Source organism: Phocoena sinus, chromosome 4 (genome assembly GCF_008692025.1).
Source record: "Phocoena sinus isolate mPhoSin1 chromosome 4, mPhoSin1.pri, whole genome shotgun sequence".
Lineage (NCBI taxonomy): Eukaryota > Metazoa > Chordata > Mammalia > Artiodactyla > Phocoenidae > Phocoena > Phocoena sinus.
Genome location: NC_045766.1, coordinates 104334970 through 104356285, shown reverse-complemented (window position 1 = coordinate 104356285; position 21316 = coordinate 104334970). Strand labels below are relative to the sequence as shown.

The 21316-nt window shown below is 37.2% G+C and overlaps 1 protein-coding gene across 1 annotated transcript; it reads left to right on the top strand.

Moving 5' to 3' along the window:
* Window positions 1-1193: 1193 nt before the first annotated feature.
* On the top strand, window positions 1194-11282 carry C4H3orf38 (chromosome 4 C3orf38 homolog). The gene is made up of 3 exons (XM_032629803.1): window positions 1194-1682; window positions 4549-4787; window positions 6253-11282. The coding sequence occupies exons 1-3, from the start codon at window positions 1556-1558 to the stop codon at window positions 6823-6825; spliced, it is 939 nt and encodes a 312-aa protein (XP_032485694.1). The 5' UTR covers window positions 1194-1555; the 3' UTR covers window positions 6826-11282.
* Window positions 11283-21316: the final 10034 nt, after the last annotated feature.

Here is a 21316-nt window from a genome sequence, read left to right as displayed (position 1 = left end):
ATAGTATAGTTTCTTTTATGTTTATTGTCTTTTCCTTTCACTAGAATACAAGCTCCAAAGGACTTGCATTTGTTCCCAGCATAAAGACCAGTGTCTGGCAAATCATGCTCAGTAAACACATTTTTAAAAAATGAACGAATGAAAAAGTTGGGCATGTCTTCTTCCATTTGGTTCCACACCAGTATTGTGAGCACTTATCTCTTTATTTGCAACACTCCCAAAAGCTCCTTGAAGGAGGGTCTGTGTCATTTCTCGGAATCTTCAATATCTACCATAGTAGGCACTCAACGCTTAATGACAAATGAAGAATTGGTATCTGATGAGTAAATGGTACCCCCAATAACATCCACTGGCAAATCAGTTTAACCATGGTTTGAATGCCTTATTTTAAAGACTGTATTTACAGCTCATTTTGACTATTTAGCTGTGATATTTTTTTAAAAAAAGTTAAATCTGCTCACCTGTATCTGCAGGTGTGTACATTTCAGCTACTAACTGGCAATAATCTAATTAAATGTTAAAAATCTAAAATATGGCTAAAACAATGGAAGGAGACAGAAGCCAGTGACAATGCGTTGAAGTCTGAAGTTTCCCTCTCGTGAATGTCGACACCAACAGTGGTAACAATAGCTGATATATGCTGGGCTCTTTCTAGGCTCCAGGCACAGTTCTTCACCCCCTCCCTGCGCTTCAACAACCCTATGAGGTAGGTATCTCTACTAGATTCATTTCGAGACAGAAAACTGGAAGACCAAAGAGCTTGCTCTCGGTCACAGTTAGTAAATGACGGGATAAAACCCTGGTAATCTGGCTTTCAAAGACCCCAACCTTAAACTATTCGTGATACTGCCTCGCCTAAAGCCAAGCCGGCGAGGATAAGAAGGGAAGCAACAGCGGACCGCAGCTTGTTGGGGAGTTTAAGTCAGCTGCAAGGCGGGCAGGCGTGGCAGGATAGGTGACTTTTTCCCCTTAACTTTTCCAAGTGTAATGTTAAACAAAACCAAATTGTTTTAACACAGAACTATGTAATTTAAGAATATCAAACTACAGGTGCTCCCAACGCAGAAGTGGCCGCAGAGAACTTTCGAGCGCTCCCGGGGCCACGACCCAAAGCCGGGGAGGAGACGCCTCCATTGGCCGGCCCCGCGGCATCACGGGAGCTTGTCTTGCGCTGGGGCCGCTGCCGGCTTTCCGCGCACCTGCCCTGCGCAGCCTCCCAGGCGTTCTTTTGGAGGAGGGACTCCTGAGGAGTTTTTTGGTTTCGTTTTCCCTTGTGGAAGGTCGATGTTCCCGGTGTAAATGCGGAGTTTCCCTAAAGTGAGATCCGTGGGACTCCACTCAGTCCCCGAGAGCCCGGAACCACCGGTCGGAGCACCGCGTTCCCTTAGTGCCCTCATTAACGACCACTTACGCGCCCACGGCTCTGGAATACCCGAGGCCTTTTGGCTGCGAACAACGGGAAGAGCATTTCCGGTACCTGTTGCCACGGCGCCGGCCCAGTGGGCCTAAGGGGGCGAAGTTATTGGCGTCCTCTCCCCGCTTTCTGGGGGTAGAGATGTCGGGGCTCAGCTACTCAGAGATGGAGGGCTGTCGTAACCTGCTCGGTCTGTTGGACAACGACGAGATCATGGCCCTATGCGACACCACCACCAACCGCCTGGTGCAGCCTGAGGACCGCCAAGGTAAAGGTAGACCCTTCTCCCCAAGGGCGGCCGTCCCTCCCCAGACCTCACCCGGCCCCCAGCTGGCGGGAGCGTGTGAGTGGAGGCCGTGGTAGGCCTCCTTCCCAGCCCGTCCGGGATTGCGCTTGTGCGGAACCCTCGGGAATCTCGGCTCCTATAGCTGCTCTGTTGCTTCAGATGCACGCTGAAAATGGCGCCGCTTCCAGGTTTTATTCATTATACGTTGTGGGCAAATGCTGCTTGTTTCGAAGATGCGGAGTACGTGAATAGTGATTTTGTTTGTTTTTTGAAGATTTCCGGGGAGTCAGGGTGTTTTCCATTTTCAGTTTCGATCAGCTGAGGAGTGTCAGCCGCGGCTCATTTCCTTCAAGCTTGGGGGAGGATATCTATCATAAACACTTTTTATCAGTGTGCTGCGTAAAACAACTACTGTGATAAAAGAGCAGATAGGATCAATCCATGTCTCTTTGGATCCAAAGTTTTTCAGAGATGATTCTGTGTACTAGGACTACATTACTTTCAGAGCCAAATAAACATTTTGGTAGAGTAGATTTCATGGATTATAAATATTCAGTCTGGTTGTAATGTAATGAGTAGCTTAAGCATTTATGATTTTGTATATTACCTGGCTAGTTATATTTTAAATTTGCTGAATTTTAGTTTAAAATGAGAAAATGTCCGCCTCCTGTATTAGCATATGATTTAAGTATCTACAAAAGAGTCTGCCTTTTAAAACTGTCTTTCTCTGCTTTTAACATCTCCGCCATTTAAGGTCATTCATTTGAAAGTGAACCAGGAACGCTAAATTTCTAAGAATTTAGACTGAAAATAATTTTAGACTTAATGTAGTTCTTTGGCATTTATATATTTTACATGCTAATCGCCTTCTAACAGTCTTGGTGAATGTGAATTTAAAATTGTAATAGATAAAATTGCTGAATTTAATTGATGGTGGATCCAAAAGCAAACAAGAAACGAAACTACCCAGTACAAAAATGTTAAATGATTTGAAGTCATTTCTCAGAGAGGAAAAAATAATAAGCATATTGAAAGATACTCAACATCTTTAGAAAGCAATGAAATGAAAACCAAAACTACATGGTGCCTTTCATATGTACCAAGTTGGCAAAAACTAAATGTAAAAAGGTCAAGTGTTGTTGATCTTGTGAAGTATGTCGTTGATAACTACTGGGGGAGTGTAAATTAGAACTAGTACTTTGGAAAGAAAACAAGTTCGATATTATCTCCTTAAATGGAAGGTTACTTACCTGAGCTTCTCAAACTTGAATGTGCCTATGTGTCCCTCAGTGATCTTGTTAAAATGCAGATTCTGATTCAGTAGTTTTGGAGTGGGCCCAGAAATTCCACATTTCTAACAAGCTCCAGGTGATGCTCACGCTGCTTGCCCCTCTAGGCTGGGAGACAAGTGTGGAAATGTCCAAAGTAATAGTATTTGTAATTGGATACACATAATAAAAGTCTATAAACAAAAGGATAGATACCTTGTGGTATAGTCTATAATTACCTATGGTACAGCTCTGAAAATGAATTAACTACAGCTGTGTCTAGCCACATAGATTAATCTCAGAAACATTAAAAGTTAATTATAGAAGACTATATATATTGATGGATTAGATTTATAGAACATTCAAAGAAATACCAAACTATATTTTGTAGGGATACATAGTTATGCTGTACAACTCTAAAGAAAATCGAGGGAATTCTCTGGTGGTCCAGTGGTTAGGACTCTGAGCTTCCACTACTGGGGGGCCCTGGTTCGATCCCTGGTCAGGGAACTAAGATCCCGCAAGCCCGGCAGAGTGGCCAAAGAGAAAAGAAAAAAGGAAAGAAAATTGAGAGAATGATAAAATTTTGGAGAGTAGCTACATGTGAGGTGAGCGAGGAGAGAGAGGGAATAGCATTAAGTAGGGAGAGGTAAAATGAGGCCTCAAAGATACCAGCAATTCCTGTGTCTTAAGCTGTGTCGTGTGTATATAGGAGTTCGTTTTATTACCATTCTGTATACCTCACATATGTAAAAATAATCTTTAGTCTGTTGTTTAATAGAAGTTCTTTAAAATTAAGAGTCTTGGTTCTGCCACTTCTTAGAAGTATGATTGTTGATACTTCATGTATCCCTGACTTTTGTTATCTGTAGAGTGAGGAGATTGAAAAGTATTGTAATTTTACCTATATTTTAGGGATTGTAAATGAATTTAGTTCCATTGACCTTATTAAAATTTTTTCTTCTCTTATTCAATTTTTTTCTTAAAATACAACCATTCTTTAAAAGAAAATGCTTAAATTAACAATCTTGTATGAGAAGTAAAAGGAAGAAGGAATTTTAGGTGGGGAACTTTATAGTTTAAAGAAATTTTTTTAAAATCCCAAACTTGACAACCTACTTCCTTTTTTTTTTTTTTTTTAATAAATTTATTTATTTTTGGCTGTGTTGGGTCTTCATTTCTGTGCGAGGGCCTTCTTTAGTTGTGGCGAGCAGGGGCCACTCTTCATCACGGTGCTGGGCCTCTCACTATCGCGGCCTCTCTTGTTGCAGAGCACAGGCTCCAGACGCGCAGGCTCAGTAGTTATGGCTCAGGGGCCCAGTTGCTCCGTGGCATGTGGGATCTTCCCAGACCAGGGCTCGAACCCGTGTCCCCTGCATTGGCAGGCAGGCAGATTCTCAACCACTGCGCCACCAGGGAAGCCCCCACTTCCTGGTTTTTAGAAATGATAACCGTCTTATACAAAAGCAATAATGCCATGACAAGAGTTTATAAATATTATTCAACAGCGTTTCTGCTGACCCTGGACAAATTTACAAGTGACTCATGATTTTCTATTAATCTTCATAATTTTCTTTTAGATGCCATTCATGCAATATTAGTGTACAGTCAAAGTGTCGAAGAACTTTTGAGGCGTAAAAAAGTCCACCGAGAAATCATATTTAAGTACTTGGCAACACAGGGGGTTATTATACCTCCAGCTACTGAAAAACACAATCTTATTCAGCATGCAAAGGATTACTGGAAAAAGCAGTCACAATTGAAATTGAAGGAAACGCCAGAGCCAGTTAAGACAGAGGACATTAGACTCTTTGAACAGGTAAAACAGACCTTATAGTCATATCCTGAACTGTAGTTCTGTGTAAAAATCTTTAGATAATCCTAGATCTGGAATGATGTGGTTAATGTTTTGGTTTTTTTTTTATAATTTTAGCTTTACTTTCTTTTTTTTGCATCCTAAAGAAAGAGCAGTAAAGCACCTGAGACAAAGTGTTTTTGATATTTAGTAATGTATATGTAATATTCTATTGATTTGTGAGAAAAAATGTTTTGTATCCCTTTATCAAATGGGGACTATTGATTTTTAAAGAGAATGGATAGACTACAGGACCAATTTAATTTTAATTTAGCCTCTGGTTCTCCAATTTCTTTTTTCCACTTTAGAAGAATGCTGTTGTAAGCCCTTTCTCATTTTGAAGACTTTCTTTGGTATTAAATTGCAAACATTTCATGAAAGAAACTTAAATTTTTTTTTTTTATTTGTTAGCTAGGAAATATCCTGTTTTAGTAATTTCCTCCAGCTGACATTGGCTGTTCGTATTTCTTTTTATCTTCACTGTACATTTTAAATATTGTGTGAATATTTAAATATCGATTGAACCTTTAGGTAACTTGCAGTTTTTAAACTACATACCCACATTGAATTAATGGTATTTTACAGTGAGAGAGGTTTGCCTTCACATTAGGAAAGGAACTTCTAAGCCTTCCTTAATGTACTGAAAAGAATGTTGACTTTAAAATCATATAGATATGACTTCATATTAGGGTCTGCTGTATACTAGCTGTAAATGAGCAAGTAAGGACCTTTGTGAGCCTTGTTTATAAAACGGGCATAACGATAATATCTGTGTCATAAAGCTTGTGGAGAAAGACGGAAATAGCACTTAAGTGCCAAACACAGTGCCCAGTACATTCAGTAATAGCATGTGCCCGGTAAATACAAGATCTTTCACCACCTAGATGAGGTACTGTGCTCTGGAATACATTGTTGAATAAAATCTAGCCTATCAGGTGTATTTTTGCAATATTCATTTTGGAAAGAAATAATATAAAATAATCCCAATCATAGAAAATAAGCAATTTCAATCATATTAGAAGTGTCTGTTTAAAGACATGTTTATTATAAACTTTGCTGCATATAAAATATACCACAGTGAAGTGTATTCATTTACAGCATACAGTTTGACAAATAACACACCTGTGAAATCACTGCCACAATCAAGAGAAAATGCTTATGTAAATCCTTATTATTGGCTCTTAATTCATGCTGATATTTTAAGAGACTTTGAACCTTAATTTCTTAGAGGAATTTTCAGAAGTTTAAGCTGAGAAATTCTAAAATGACCTCCCCTTTTTGAGAATTAATTTACTGTGCAAGATGGGTTCAGTGAGCTCACAGGTAGTTCATTTCCTTTCTGCTATAATTAGTACCTTAAAAGTTAGCTATGAAACAGGCAAGATAGTAAATAGATACAAGAATTAACGTTGGTTTTATTAATCAACAGGAGAAAGAAGATAAAAAAGCTGAAAAGGTTGATTTTCGTCGATTAGGTGAAGAATTCTGTCACTGGTTCTTTGAACTTCTTAATTCTCAGAATCCTCTTCTGGGACCACCTCAAGATGAATGGGGGCCACAGCACTTCTGGCATGATGTCAAGCTTAGGTTTTATTACAACACATCTGAACAAAATGTGATAGACTACCATGGAGCAGAAATTGTGAGCCTTCGTCTGCTGTCACTAGTGAAAGAAGAATATCTTTTTCTCAGTCCCAACCTAGATTCCCATGGACTGAAATGTGCTTCTTCTCCCCATGGTCTAGTTATGGTTGGAGTTGCTGGGACTGTCCACCGAGAGAACACTTGTTTGGGCATTTTTGAACAAATTTTTGGACTCATCCGCTGCCCTTTTGTGGAGAATACTTGGAAAATCAAATTTATCAACCTGAGAATTATTGGAGAGAGTTCCCTTGCTCCTGGAACATTAATGAAACCAGCTATTACACTTGAACCAAGTGATCTAGAAGCCTTTTATAATGTAAACACTTCGTGTGGTCCAGTGAAGGATGACTCAGTGTAAGGCAGGCATTGGATAGTGAGACTGGAGACCAAACTTTATCTAGTGGAAGTGAGGCACTGTTGAACAAAAGAGAACTAATTTTACCTAGCCCTTGAAGCATTGAGTACTATATTTCAGTCTGAAAAATCTTCTATACAGAAATTCTTCCAAATACTACATCAGTAATGTCTAAGTGATTTCAGATTTGGGGATTGACATATTTTAGTTGAAATGTCTTTCTTGACTACAGACTAACATGTTACGTGAACACTTGCCTCTTTCTCCTTGAGTTGCAGCAAATGTTCTGAAGGCTTCATGCAATTCATCAAATAAATCCCACTTTAGATGTTGTAACTAACTGTGTGCCTTAGAAACCAGTTAATATTTTCATTTTACTTGGTGGATATTCTGCTAATATCTGTACTTGTCATGTGGGAAAAAATTAATAGTGTTCAAGGCTTCCCCTTTTAATTTTCTCATTTACTTTTGTCTAAATCTGGGTAATTTTACAAATGTATCTCATGACAGTATTGCTTAAAAAATACAAATTTTAGAGATGTTTACTGTAAACTCAGTAAATGAGTAAGCTCACTTTCTAAAATGAGTAAACTCTCATTTTAGAAAACTTGAATGACATTCTTATACAAAAAGTCCAGTAATTTAGCTGGTAGAAAAAAATTTAATTTGCCTTTCAAAATATTTGAGGAACATTTTTCAGAGTTATCTGCTGTTGTCCAAGCTAAGTATCTTAAAATCTGCAACACTTTCTGAACAATTTTGGGCAATGATAAGTGCTGTTCTCAAAACAGACTTTTTTCTTTATCTAAAGTTTCAGCTAACAGTTTTATAGAGCATTTATTGTAATAGCATATAAAAGAAACATACTATTGAAAAGTTTTTTAAAGGTTTGCCCAGTTCCTAATTTAAATGAGTTACTGTGTTTTCTCTTGAATGATTTTAGAAGAGGTGACCAAAAAAAAAAAAAAAAAAACATATATTGAGATATACTCCCACATCATGAATTAAAATTATTAGGATTTTTTTAACCTCTTAATTTGTTTTACTAGATTTGAGTTACCAGGTTAAGTTGCCAGGTTACACAGTTGGTTTCAAGTTTAAATTCCTCATCACCCAGCAGCTACTTGCTGAATCTGAATTTAATTAGTAATTTTAATTTACAAAAATCCCATTTGGAAAAAATTCAACTGGGAAATGTGATGAGGTATTGTTCATATTAATTTTTTTAACTTTAACTCTGCTCATGACCATCTAGGGTAACTGATAAAATTTTGGAAGCAGGAGGAAAATATTGATCTTTTTTTTTTTTTTTAGTCCTATGCCTCTTACGAGGAGTACAAATTGATATGTCCTAAAATAAGAGCTTAATAAAGAAGGGAAATCCCTTTTTCTGCTGTAAGAATAGTTTTTTGTTTCGATTTAAACCTGTTATCTTTTTAAGTTTGAAGTATCATTATAGCATGTTATCGATAAATATACAAAGTAAAGGGTAAAATTTGAAATTATTCCCATCTGTTTTCTTTGTGCTATTGATGTCAAGTATTATTATCAAGAAATAATACCAAAGATGCTCAGGATGGGCAGAAATTACCTGTAGATATGTTCAGTATTGAATTTTTGAATGTGTAATGCTCAAGGAAGGCTGTAATCTGCATGTTCTTTTAATCACCCTTAAAAATGTGAAATCTTTCCGGTAGACCAAATGAGAATTAGAGCTATATTTTATTTCCTTTGAATCCCCACAGCTGGGCACACAGTAGGACCTAATGTCTAAGTGAATGGGTGAGTGAATGAGCAAAAGAAGCTTATATACTGTATAAAAGACTTTTTTGCATGTAGATTTTGTCTTTGGCTCTAGTCATTAGTGGTGGTTTTGGGGTTATATCATGTTTGACTTTAATACGTGAATACACAAACTTTTAGACCCCAAACTAAGATTTAGGATAATTTTAACTTTCCATTAAAATTTACTGACTTTCAAAAGCCCAAGGTCAGAGAAGGATATACTGGAGGGCCCTAAGATACCTAGAAACCATTATAAGGGAAGTGTATACTTCCTGTTCAGAGAAAGAAGACCTAGAAGAACTGAAATTTGCTCATGAAGCTTAAAGCTTGGTGAGGCCTTTGAGAAGGTCCAAAAGCACAGTGCAGATTGAATGCTACTTTTACTACCACTCACTACTCTGTTTATGTTAGGGAATAGTAGAGACTACAGCTTTGTCTCTTACTTCATTATACTCAGCTGGTATTTGTGAAGTTTGTGGAGTAAAGTAGTAAAGAATACAACTAACTCCACACATAATTCATAGTAATTGGGTGGTCAAACCAGGGGACACCCGATCTTTATTTACTGGAGGCTGATTTGCTATAGCCAACAGTATACATCAATATCCTTTTTTGTTAAAAACTTAAAAGTAATAGTTGTATTAGGATGTTTTACTAATATCCAGAATACCAAAAAACGTATTTCATGTGTCTTACTAAAATACTAAATAGAAGAAAAGCCATATCTAATTTATTAAATCAACTTGAAAATGGCAAACAGGAAAACATTCTTGGGTTTTCAGAAAGGCAACATTTTTATGCTAGAGGAAGGCTAGTTACTTAGTCCCAGTAAGAAATTGTAATAGCACCCCAGAAAAGGATTTAAAGAATAATGGTTTAACTAAATGAGATAAGCAGAAACATTGTGTTTTAACAAAATGGCTCTTGTGGCTTAAAAGGTCATAAAAATGAGTGAACCGTACCTTGATGTTTTTCTCAGCATCTATTTTCACAAATTTAGATGCCCTTTTCACTGTTTTTTTGGGTTGCAGGGGATGGTCATTGACCTTTTGAAAAAGAGAGCTATATTCTTTCTAGAAAAAATATGTTTGCATATAGTATTACAATTTTTGCATATTTCATTGAGTTCTTGGACTTCCCTGAAGCACATCTGTGAGTCCTAACAGGGATCCTTCTGCTCCATATTCAAATCCTGCCGTAATAATTTTATTTCCCCCAGAATACTACTCTACTGTGTTAAAAATTAAAATTATTTTTAGAAACTTTTGTGCCCTTGCCAGAGTCCTTAAGCTAGAGGACTGAATCTTACGAATGAAAGAATAATCTATAGAAAGTCTGTCAGTTTATGATAGTTGTTTGTATTTCAATAGATGTTAGATATTAAGGCAAAACCTACTGCAGTACTGTCAAGTGAAACATTAATGCAGAATTCATTTTATTTGGACAAGTTCAGTGAACATGCTTTGGAGAAAGTGATAAAAATGTGAAAAAAAACATTAATGTTCTTAAAATCTTTACAAAACTTTATCCTAAGGAGATGTTTATTTGGTAATGTTTGCATATTGCTAATTCTAATGAAAGATTTTAAAAATATGAACATTTCTTCTGAAGTGTCTATATTTGTGATCAGCTCCCTCCCCCTCTCCTCCCCAACCCTATTTATAACCTTTGTATATAGCCAGTTTGAAGGTACACAGCCCAGCTGTAATGCTGGGAAATAAGACTTATGGATCTGGGTTCTCTTCACGTTTATATGCATATATTTCTTGAGCATCTACAATTTGTAAGTCACTGAATCAAGCATAAGATAAAATAATACATCAATAAGTTGATTTACCTCAACTTCTCATGTTGAATTCAAATCTCAGTCTCTGGGTTTAGATATCTTAAAGTGAGAGCTACATTAGGCCCTTTGCTAGAGTTGGAAGGAAAATAATTTCAGGACTGTGTCAGAGTGCACTAAATCCTTTCAGCTTTACTTTTTCTAGTTTGAACCTTTCCTGTAGTCTTTCAGTAAAGTAATATTAAAATTGAGTATGATGTTTACTGTGAGTTATAAAAGCCTATTTTTTCTTGCACTTTATTTTCAGTCTGACTTGCTACTCCCTTATTTTGAAAGAATTTAAACTCGATTCCTCATTTCCTCACATGTAAAAATGAACCAGTTAGATGATTTCTAAGGTCTGGAACAATTTTGTTACAGGTTACACGATTTTGTGATTGTATGCCTTCTCAGCAACTTAAGAATATTACTTTTAAATGAATTTGTAGTTCATTATTAAGGAAATTCTTTTATTATTTTGCTTCCTCATAAATCATGCTCATTGAAAAAACAAAGAATGAAAAATGTTTTTTCAATCATTTTTAAGGATATGTGTATAGTATGTTTCTATTTACAGAGGAAATAAAAAGATTCAAAAATTACAGATCATATCTAGAATAGAAAAGGGAAAAGTATGAAGCCTTTAAGATACTGTCCTACTTTCTAATCACTAGACATGCTTAAGTTGTTTGAAAAATTGATGTTCTGTACAACTTTTTTGCTTTGTTGCATATGGTTAAAGTATATGTCCATGTTTTAGTCAAGAAGAGTGTAAAGTGGTTGACAGAAGGCCAAATTATAGACTGCCAGCAATCCCTAGTAAAAATAAAGATGTTAATAAAATAATCAAATATAGATGACTCCAAGAGATTGAGTAGTAGGAGTTGGCAAATATTTAAGAGTGACATTGGAGACAAGTGGCAGATTTGGGGTAGGATTTTTCTGTAGGAATCATGGCCCTGGATGGATACTGCTCTTAAGATGACTGAAAGTGGGGCTTCCCTGGTGGCGCAGTGGTTGAGAGTCCGCCTGCCGATACGGGGGACACGGGTTCGCGCCCCGGTCCGGGAAGATCCCACATGCCGCGGAGCGGCTAGGCCCGTGAGCCATGGCCGCTGAGCCTGCGTGTCCGGAGCCTGTGCTCCACAACGGGAGAGGCCACAACAGTGAGAGGCCCACGTACCGCAAAAAAAAAAAAAAAAAATCACTGAAAGTTATTCTAGGAAGTGTAATGGAAAAACATTTGTTGAGCAGATAGGAGGTTTTGCTGTACTGACTGCATTGATTAGAGAAGTACAGCTTTATGATAAAATGAGTTTAGAATGCAGAAACTAGATAACGATAGAAAAATTTAGCATGTCAGGTCCTTTAATGCTGGAACTAGTAATAGAACAATCAAAATCATTGAACAGTAGACTCCTAGAAGTTAAGAGAAATGTAGAATAAGCCATTATTTTAATTCTAAGAGCAGCCTATACTAGAGCAAGAATTTTAGACTGAGGAAACAAGTTGATTTTAAATAACATATCAGTGTTTTCTCTTAAATGTTCTTTGAATTTGGCAAACATTTATTGAGCACTTACTATGTACCAGGTATTTTAACAGAAGACAGTCAGTACATAAAGTAGCTTATTGTTTCCTAGTTTATGTTTTTCCTCACTTTAACTTATATAAAGTAATTTTACTGTTTAATAAAGAATTTATTTTATTAGAAAGTGCTTCTCTGTGATCTCTCATTGAGATCTCTCTCTTACTACTTTAACTGTTGTCATCTTTTGGTGCTTAATCTAAATTGTAGGTAAAATCCTAACCTTCAGATCAGAGCAATGCTGCTAAAAGAATGGAGACCCTAGTAAACAGTTTCACAGTTCAGAAGGAAAAAAATGTACTGAAACATTTTTTTACATGTATTTTTTGCACATAATTCACATATTTTGCAAATTTTAAATGTAAGATGATTTTCATAAAGTCTCATTTTTTAAAACGGTGTTCTGTTCTTAATGTACATTCATTAGGTACATATGTATACAACAAGGACTGTGTTGGTCAATTTACTCTAGCCAACATGAAGTCAACAAGGTGTTCATCTTCACTAATGTACTTTCCTATTAATTTTCATGTTTATTAAACTTGCATTTTACAATTGATACTCCTTTATTCCCAATTCACATAAACGACTTACTGAAAAATGATAAAATAGTACAAATACCACCATTCATAAAAATTCCATAATGTAAATAGTGGAAGGAACTTCAGTGTGAAGGCAGAGTTAAAAATCTGTATATTCTGTGCAGGAGATTCTGTGAGTGTGATGGCTTCAAAACATCAACTGAACCATATAAGGAAGGACAATGATAAACATCCAAAATTTTTTTTGGACTGCAATCCATTTACCACTGGTCAATAGCACACAGCCTATCAAATATTTGTGGTCAATAGCACACAGCCTATCAACTATTTGCATGTCGCCAAAGTTTTCACATCCTTTTTAAAGCACATTGATTTCTCTCATAAATGAACTTAGGTGATTTTATATTTTCTGGATAATTATAAAATAATACATCTCAGTTTAAAATTTTTTATGCAAGATGGGAGAAGAGTCCAAAATTATCGAGGCATCATCCTGAGTTGCATTCCTTAAAGCCAAGTGTAAGATACTGTTGCCAGTTTCTGTCCCAGGCACCTGGCTCACAGGGCTCACTCAGCTCCCGGTGGTGTGAAGCCACCTCACTTTAATGACTGGAGTCCCTGCCTTTCTCCCATCTTAGCTCAATCACTTGGACGGTAAGGCACATTTTAGCATCCCTTAATGATTATGTCCCTCTGTCCTTTGTTTCCTGCCATCAGATGTAATCCTCAGAAATTACATAGATTTTTATATATATAATATAATAATAACATTAGCCTCTAACAACCATGAAGCAATCCATTACGTGTGGGTCTGAACTTGCAGACTCAATTCAAATATCAAATCTATAACAGAAGGTAATAAGGATAAAAAACTGAGAGGTTATAAAAAAGTCTCACCATTAATAACAAATATTATCAGAGAACAAAAAAGCTACTGGAAAAATCCTATCAGAAAATTTCATAATTCAGTGACATGGAAGAGTAATTCTTTTCATATGTGTTCTAGAGGATGTTTTATTTTGCAGACAGAACCACTGATGTGCAGTGTCTGGATCATTATTTGGTGTTTGTGTTAACATATATTAAGGGAGAAGTCCTTAACAACTTGTCCTATTCACCCCTGAAAACTTGTGAATATAGAAAACAAGATTACACTGGAAAATAAATTTTGGTGAAGACTAGAAAGGATGTATCATGATCTTTAATGATAGAACACCAGCTATTTGGGTAGCAATGAAGGTGGTGGTTAGGTAAATGAAAGTGTTATGCAAAAAAGCCAAACAACTCATCCCCTTCTTAAAAAAACAGTTAATTATCAACAGTAAACTGTCAAGATGTTGATCCAGTGCTGAAGGGGAAAGAAAATACTAAATTTTATCTCTTAAGTCTACACCATTTACTTTTATAACACTGCATGAAAAACTGGGCAGGAGGTGAAAGAGAACTTTTTCCTCGATACTGCCTTTTTAGAGGAAAGGTGTTCACATGAGGTTTGAGATCAGAACAGAGATTAAAAGTATTTCTTTGAAACACTGTTAATGTCAGTAAAGGGCTTTTCATTGATTTTAGGTGCCTTGCTCATGTGGCATACCAATCAGTCGACCTACTGTCTTGAAGAGACATCCCTCAGGTTCATAATGTGAATTGTAATGGCAAAGAGATCAGATTATTTTAAGATTACACAACTCTTGTGCAAATGGCTTAGTTGTATAGAGCTTTATCCCCACCTAACCCCCATCTCATTTTCTTGGCTTAATGTAGAAATATTCCATAGTATATTAGAGTACTTCTTTAAAACCACATCCAAATACTGCAATATAACATGAAAGAATTCTTTCCTGAGCTGAATGCAAAAGACAGATTGGGAACCCATTTAACATCATCTGCAGGTAGATTTTTCTTTTGATGATTCAAGGTAAGATTATTGTGAGAGAAAGTATATGACTAAAAAATAATTTTATATGTGGATCATAAAAACAAGAGGTTTTGTGCATCACATGCCTATTCTTAGAATACCACAGCAGTGACAAGCTTCCTCTTTCATATGAACATGGTAATATAGAATGGAATTGTGGGAAAAGATAAGATTGCTTATATATCATTCTTTTTTTTTTTTTTTTTTGGCTGCACTGTGTGGCATGTGGGATCTTAGTTCCCCAACCAGGTATCGAACCCGTGCCCCTGGCATTGGAAGTGCAGATGCAGAGTCTTAACCACTGGGCTGCAAGGGAAGTCCCTTATACATCATTCTTAACAGAGGTTCAACTAGTTGTACACTAAAAGCTTATACTGACCTGACTTTATATACTTTAAAAAAAAAAAAAAAGCAGTAATCACTTTTTCTCACCAACAATTTAACTGAAATCATTACCTGCATTTTTTTTTTTTTTTTTAGCAATGATTCAATGCTCTTATTTTCTGTCCTTTCATAAGCCCTATATTCTGGCAATTTATCAGAGATCATTTCACTGTCTCCTTTTACTTTCTACTCAAATAAGGCTACTTTGAAATATTTTCAGTACTGGAGTGAAAAAACTTTAAAAATAACCTATTTTGGGGGCTCAGATCAAGATGGCGGAGTAGGAGAATGTGCAGCTTACATTCCCCAACAAACAGATCAAAAATACATCCACATGCAGAACAATTCTCATGGAAAACTAACTGGAAACTGGCAGAACTCCTATACAACCGAAGCTGTAAGAAAGATCTCCACATACTGGGTAGGACAGAAAAGAGGCATAGGGTTGGGACCTCTGCCCCTGAAAGGAAACTGAAAGGAAGAAAAGGTCTTCATGGTCAGACCCTCATCCCGGGGAGCAAACAGGTTGAGCCACAGACTGGGCATCCCAGTCGTGGGGCTCTACACAAAGGAGACAATTGCCCTTGGCTGCTGGGACAACCACTGGGACAGATAGAAAGGCTGGAGAACCCTAGACTCCACTCGTGAAAAGTGTTCAGGTGCTGGCTGTGAAATAAAATTCATATTTTATGGCAAGACAAGAAGAATTTAAACGTAAAAAATTTTCTCTGCCCTTTGGCCTCCTCCCTCCCCTCTACTGTGCATTGTACATCTGCATTATGCATCAACCAAACCTCCCCCATCGGGAGAAATACCTGCTCAACCACAAAGAGCAACATTCTCCTGGCATCAACAAGACAGCATTCCTTCTTGATCTCTTGATCACACTGTCCTCAGAAAGTTGTTCAGATCATATCTCATATCTGAATTAGACTATGAAATTAATACTGGGAAACTTTGCCTCCAAGTCCAAACAGCTCCCATGCAGTCACCTATGGGAATATCGGCTGGGTTTCTGTATGTTTGCAAGTACTTAATTGGAAACTAAAGGAAATCGGGCCCTGAAATGGTCAACTTGGGGTTCTTTTGACACTCTAAACAGTTTTTGAGAGTGCAGTTAAGACCAGCAGTTTTCTGGATCTGTGCCTTTAGGGTCTACTGGAAACAACAGTGGTAAATGTCTTTCTTTTTTCTAAAATTAGATTAGCAGGGAGAAATATTTGTATGGCTAGCTCCATGGATCCTTTGAATTGGTGCAACATCTAAATTGTTAAAATTCTAGAGAGCTTTTGAAACTGAGCAGGACCCTGTGGAGCCCTCCCAGGTACAAATCCTTTCCATATCCCCTGTTTCTTGTTTGTAGGAAATAGGCTTCGCTCAGCCTCACTGACTTTCCCTGAGTTCCAAAGAGCAGATTCAATAAGTTGCTCATCAGGGAAGGGAGGGAATGCAGAAACAAAGGAAGAACAGTCAAGAAACAATACTGCAGAAATAAAAAAAATCATGAGAGATTACTACAAGCAACTCTATGCCAATAAAATGGACAATCTGGAAGAAATGGACAAATTCTTAGAAATGCACAACCTGCCAAGACTGAATCAGGAAGAAATAGAAAATATGAACAGACCAATCACAAGCACTGAAATTGAAACTGTGATTAAAAACCTTCCAACAAACAAAAGCCCAGGACCAGATGGCTTCACAGGTGAATTCTATCAAACGTTTAGAGAAGAGCTAACACCTATCCTTCTCAAACTCTTCCAAAATATAGCAGAGGGAGGAACACTCCCAAATTCCTTCTACGAAGCCACCATCACCTTGATACCAAAACCAGACAAGGATGTCACAAAGAAAGAAAACTACAGGCCAATATCACTGATGAACATAGATGCAAAAATCCTCAACAAAATACTAGCAAACAGAATCCAACAGCACATTAAAAGGATCATACACCATGATCAAGTGGGGTTTATTCCAGGAATGCAAGGATTCTTCAATATACGCAAATCTATCAATGTGATAAACCATATTAACAAATTGAAGGAGAAAAACCATATGATCATCTCAATAGATGCAGAGAAAGCTTTCGACAAAATTCAACACCCATTTATGATAAAAACCCTCCAGAAAGTAGGCATAGAGGGAACTTTCCTAAACATAATAAAAGCCATATATGACAAGCCCACAGCAAACATCATCCTCATGGTGAAAAACTGAAAGCATTTCCACTAAGATCAGGAACAAGACAAGGTTGCCCACTCTCACCACTCTTATTCAACATAGTTTTGGAAGTTTTAGCCACAGCAATCAGAGAAGAAAAGGAAATAAAAGGAATCCAAATCGGAAAAGAAGAAGTAAAGCTGTCACTGTTTGCAGATGACATGATACTATACATAGAGAATCCTAAAGATGCTACCAGAAAACTACTAGAGCTAATCAATGAATTTGGTAAAGTAGCAGGATACAAAATTAATGCACAGAAATCTCTGGCATTCCTATATACTAATGATGAAAAATCTGAAAGTGAAATCAAGAAAACACTCCCATTTACCATTGCAACAAAAAGAATAAAATATCTAGGAATAAACCTACCTAAGGATACGAAAGACCTGTATGCAGAAAATTATAAGACACTGATGAAAGAAATTAAAGATGATACAAATAGATGGAGAGATATACCATGTTCTTGGATGGGAAGAATCCACATTGTGAAAATGACTCTACTACCCAAAGCAATCTACAGATTCAATGCAATCCCTATCAAACTACCACTGGCATTTTTCACAGAACTAGAACAAAAAATTTCGCAATTTGTATGGAAACACAAAAGACCCCGAATAGCCAAAGCAATCTTGAGAACGAAAAAAGGAGCTGGAGGAATAAGGCTCCCTGACTTCAGACTATATTACAAAGCAACAGTAATCAAGACAGTATGGTACTGGCACAAAAACAGAAAGATAGATCAGTGGAACAGGATAGAAAGCCCAGAGATAAACCCACGCACATATGGACACCTTATCTTTGATAAAGGAGGCAGGAATGTACAGTGGAGAAAGGACAGCCTCTTCAATAAATGGTGCTGGGAAAACTGGACAGGTACATGTAAAAGTATGAGATTAGATCACTCCCTAACACCATACACAAAAATAAGCTCAAAATGGATTAAAGACCTAAATGTAAGGCCAGAAACTATCAAACTCTTAGAAGAAAACATAGGAAGAACACTCTATGACATAAATCACAGCAAGATCCTTTCTGACCCACCTCCTAGAGTAATGGAAATAAAAACAAAAATAAACAAATGGGACCTAATGAAACTTCAAAGCTTTTGCACAGCAAAGGAAACCATAACCAAGACCAAAAGACAACCCTCAGAATGGGAGAAAACATTTGCAAATGAAGCAACTGACAAAGGATTAATCTCCAAAATTTACAAGCAGCTCATGCAGCTCAATAACAAAGAAACAAACAACCCCATCCAAAAATGGGCAGAAGACCTAAACAGACATTTCTCCAAAGAAGATATACAGAATGCCTACAAACACATGAAAGAATGCTCAACATCATTAATCATTAGAGAAATGCAAATCAAAACTACAATGAGATATCATCTCACACAAGTCAGAATGGCCATCATCAAAAAATCTAGAAACAATAAATGCTGGAGAGGGTGTGGAGAAAAGGGGACACTCTTGCACTGCTGGTGGGAATGTGAATTGGTTCAGCCACTCTGGAGAACAGTATGGAGGTTCCTTAAAAAACTACAAATAGAATTACCATATGACCCAGCAATCCCACTACTGGGCATATACCCTGAGAAAACCAAAATTCAAAAAGAGTCATGTACCAAAATGTTCATTGCAGCTCTATTTACAATAGCCCGGAGATGGAAACAACCTAAGCGCCCATCATCGGATGAATGGATAAAGAAGATGTGGCACATATACACAATGGAATATTACTCAGCCTTAAAAAGAAATGAAATTGAGCTATTTGTAATGAGATGGATAGACCTAGAGTCTGTCATACAGAGTGAAGTAAGTCAGAAAGAAAAAGACAAATACCGTATGCTAACACATATATATGGAATTTAAGGGAAAAAAATGTCATGAAGAACCTAGGGGTGAGACAGGAATAAAGACGCAGACCTACTGGAGAACGGACTTGAGGATATGGGGAGGGGGAAGGGTGAGTTTTGACAGGGCGAGAGAGAGTCATGGACATATACACACTAACAAACGTAGTAAGGTAGATAGCTAGGGGGAAGCAGCCGCAAGGCACAGGGATATTAGCTCGGTGCTTTGTGACAGCCTGGAAGGGTGGGATGGGGAGAGTGGGAGGGAGGGAGACGCAAGAGGGAAGACATATGGGAACATATGTATATGTATAGCTGATTCACTTTGTTGTAAAGCAGAAACTAACACACCATTGTAAAGCAATTATACCCCAATAAAGATGTTTAAAAAAAAAAAAAAAAAAAACCTTTACACCAATAAATTTGACAACATAGGCAAAAAAAAAAAAAAAAAAAAGAAACAATACTGCAGGGATAAAGCAACATTCCGGTTCCTCCTCAAGAGATATACATAACAATATCTTTGAGTTTTTCTGCAGGAACTAAGGCCCCCACCCAGATGGAGTATGGTAACTTCAAGCTGAGCACAGGATTCCTGGAACACCACCCTGTTATCCCATCACCAACCAATCAGAAGAAAGTCTGCACAGAGTGGAAGATAACGAAGATTCTTACTCCTGCCCCAAATGATTAACTTCCCTTTCTCCCTTTAAAAACTTTAATGGTCAAGCCTAATGAGAGTTTGTTTTTGGACATGGGTTTGCCTTCTCCCCAGGTTGCTGGCTCCTGAATAAAACAACCTTTCCTTTCCAATCAACACTTCTCTGGAGTACAGGCTTTTGAGTGGTGGGCAGTCCAACCTGAGTTCAATAACACTCTCATCTTAAACTATGGTACCTATCCTAACAGGTATATGAAAACCCCAAAGGCTTCAAAATTCCAAAATAGCCTCATTGAAAGATTTGTTGTAGAAGTCTATAATGAATGATTAATGATATAAAAGGTACTTAAAACTTTAACTGCTGCTCCCCTCTATCCTTCTTTGAGTACTCATTCTAGTAATATTCTGTCCAATTGCCTTTCCACTCTGAAGACATTGTTAAATGGTTACCTTTAGAAATGGGACCACATGAGGCTGTAAGGGAAGCCCCTTCAGATCAAAGGCTGATCTGAGGGCCACAGTTAAAGAATGTCTTAAACCCAGGGAGAATCTTTAAAAGTGTTTGAAAATGCATTACCAAAATGGGTGGTCACAGATCTGACTAAACTGATCATAGCTGATATTCAGCCTGATAAGAATTTTTTTTCTTTTGTGGTGTGGGTGGGGGTGGGGGCTCTCCCCTAAGCTAAATGAGGAAAAATAAAACATTCCAGCACAGGTGAATGGATATGTCAGTCCTTTGATATCATTGAGATGGCCACCTGATTCTTCGAGGAAAAAACCAACTCTTCTTGTTTTATAAATCAATCAATGTGATGCACCACATCAACAAAAGAAAAAAAAACACATGATTATCTCAATCAGATGCAGGAAAAGCATTAGAAAAAATTCAACATCCAGGGACTTCCCTGGTGGTGCAGTGGATAAGACTCCAAGCTCCCAATGCAGGAGGCCTGGGTTCGATCCCTAGTCAGGGAACTAGATTCCACATGCATGCCACAACTAAGAGTTCACATGCCACAACTAAGGAGTCCATGTGCCACAACTAAGGAGCCCTCCTGCCACAACTAAGACCCAGTGCAACCAAATAAATATTCAAACATGCCTTAAAAAAAAATTCAACATTCAATCATGATAAAAACTCTTACAAAATTGGGTATAGAGGGAACATATGTCAAAATAATAAAAACTATTTATGACAAACCCACAACCAGAATAATACTCAATGGTGAAAAACTGAAAGCCTTCCCACTAAAATCTGGAACAAGACAAGGATGTCCACTCTCACCATTCCTCTTCAACATAGTATTGGAAATCCCATGCACAGCAATCAGACAAGAAAAAGAAATAAAAGATGTTCAAATTGGTAAGGGAAGAGGTAAAACTGTCATTATAGGCAGATGACATGATACAATATAGAGAAAACTCTAAAGATTTCACACAAAAACTACTAAAACTGATAAACGAATTCAGCAAGGTATCAGGCTACAAGATTAACACAAAAATTGGTTGTGTTTCTTTACAGTAACAATGAAATATTAATACTTAGAAAAAAACCTCACGAAGAAGGTGAAAGACTTATATGCTGAGATTAATAAAGGAAGCTGAAGGTGATTTTAAGAAATGGAAAGATATCCCATATTCTTGGATTGGAAGAATTAATATTGTTAAAATGGCCATACTACTCAAAGCAATCTGCAGGTTTTATGTAATCCCTATCAA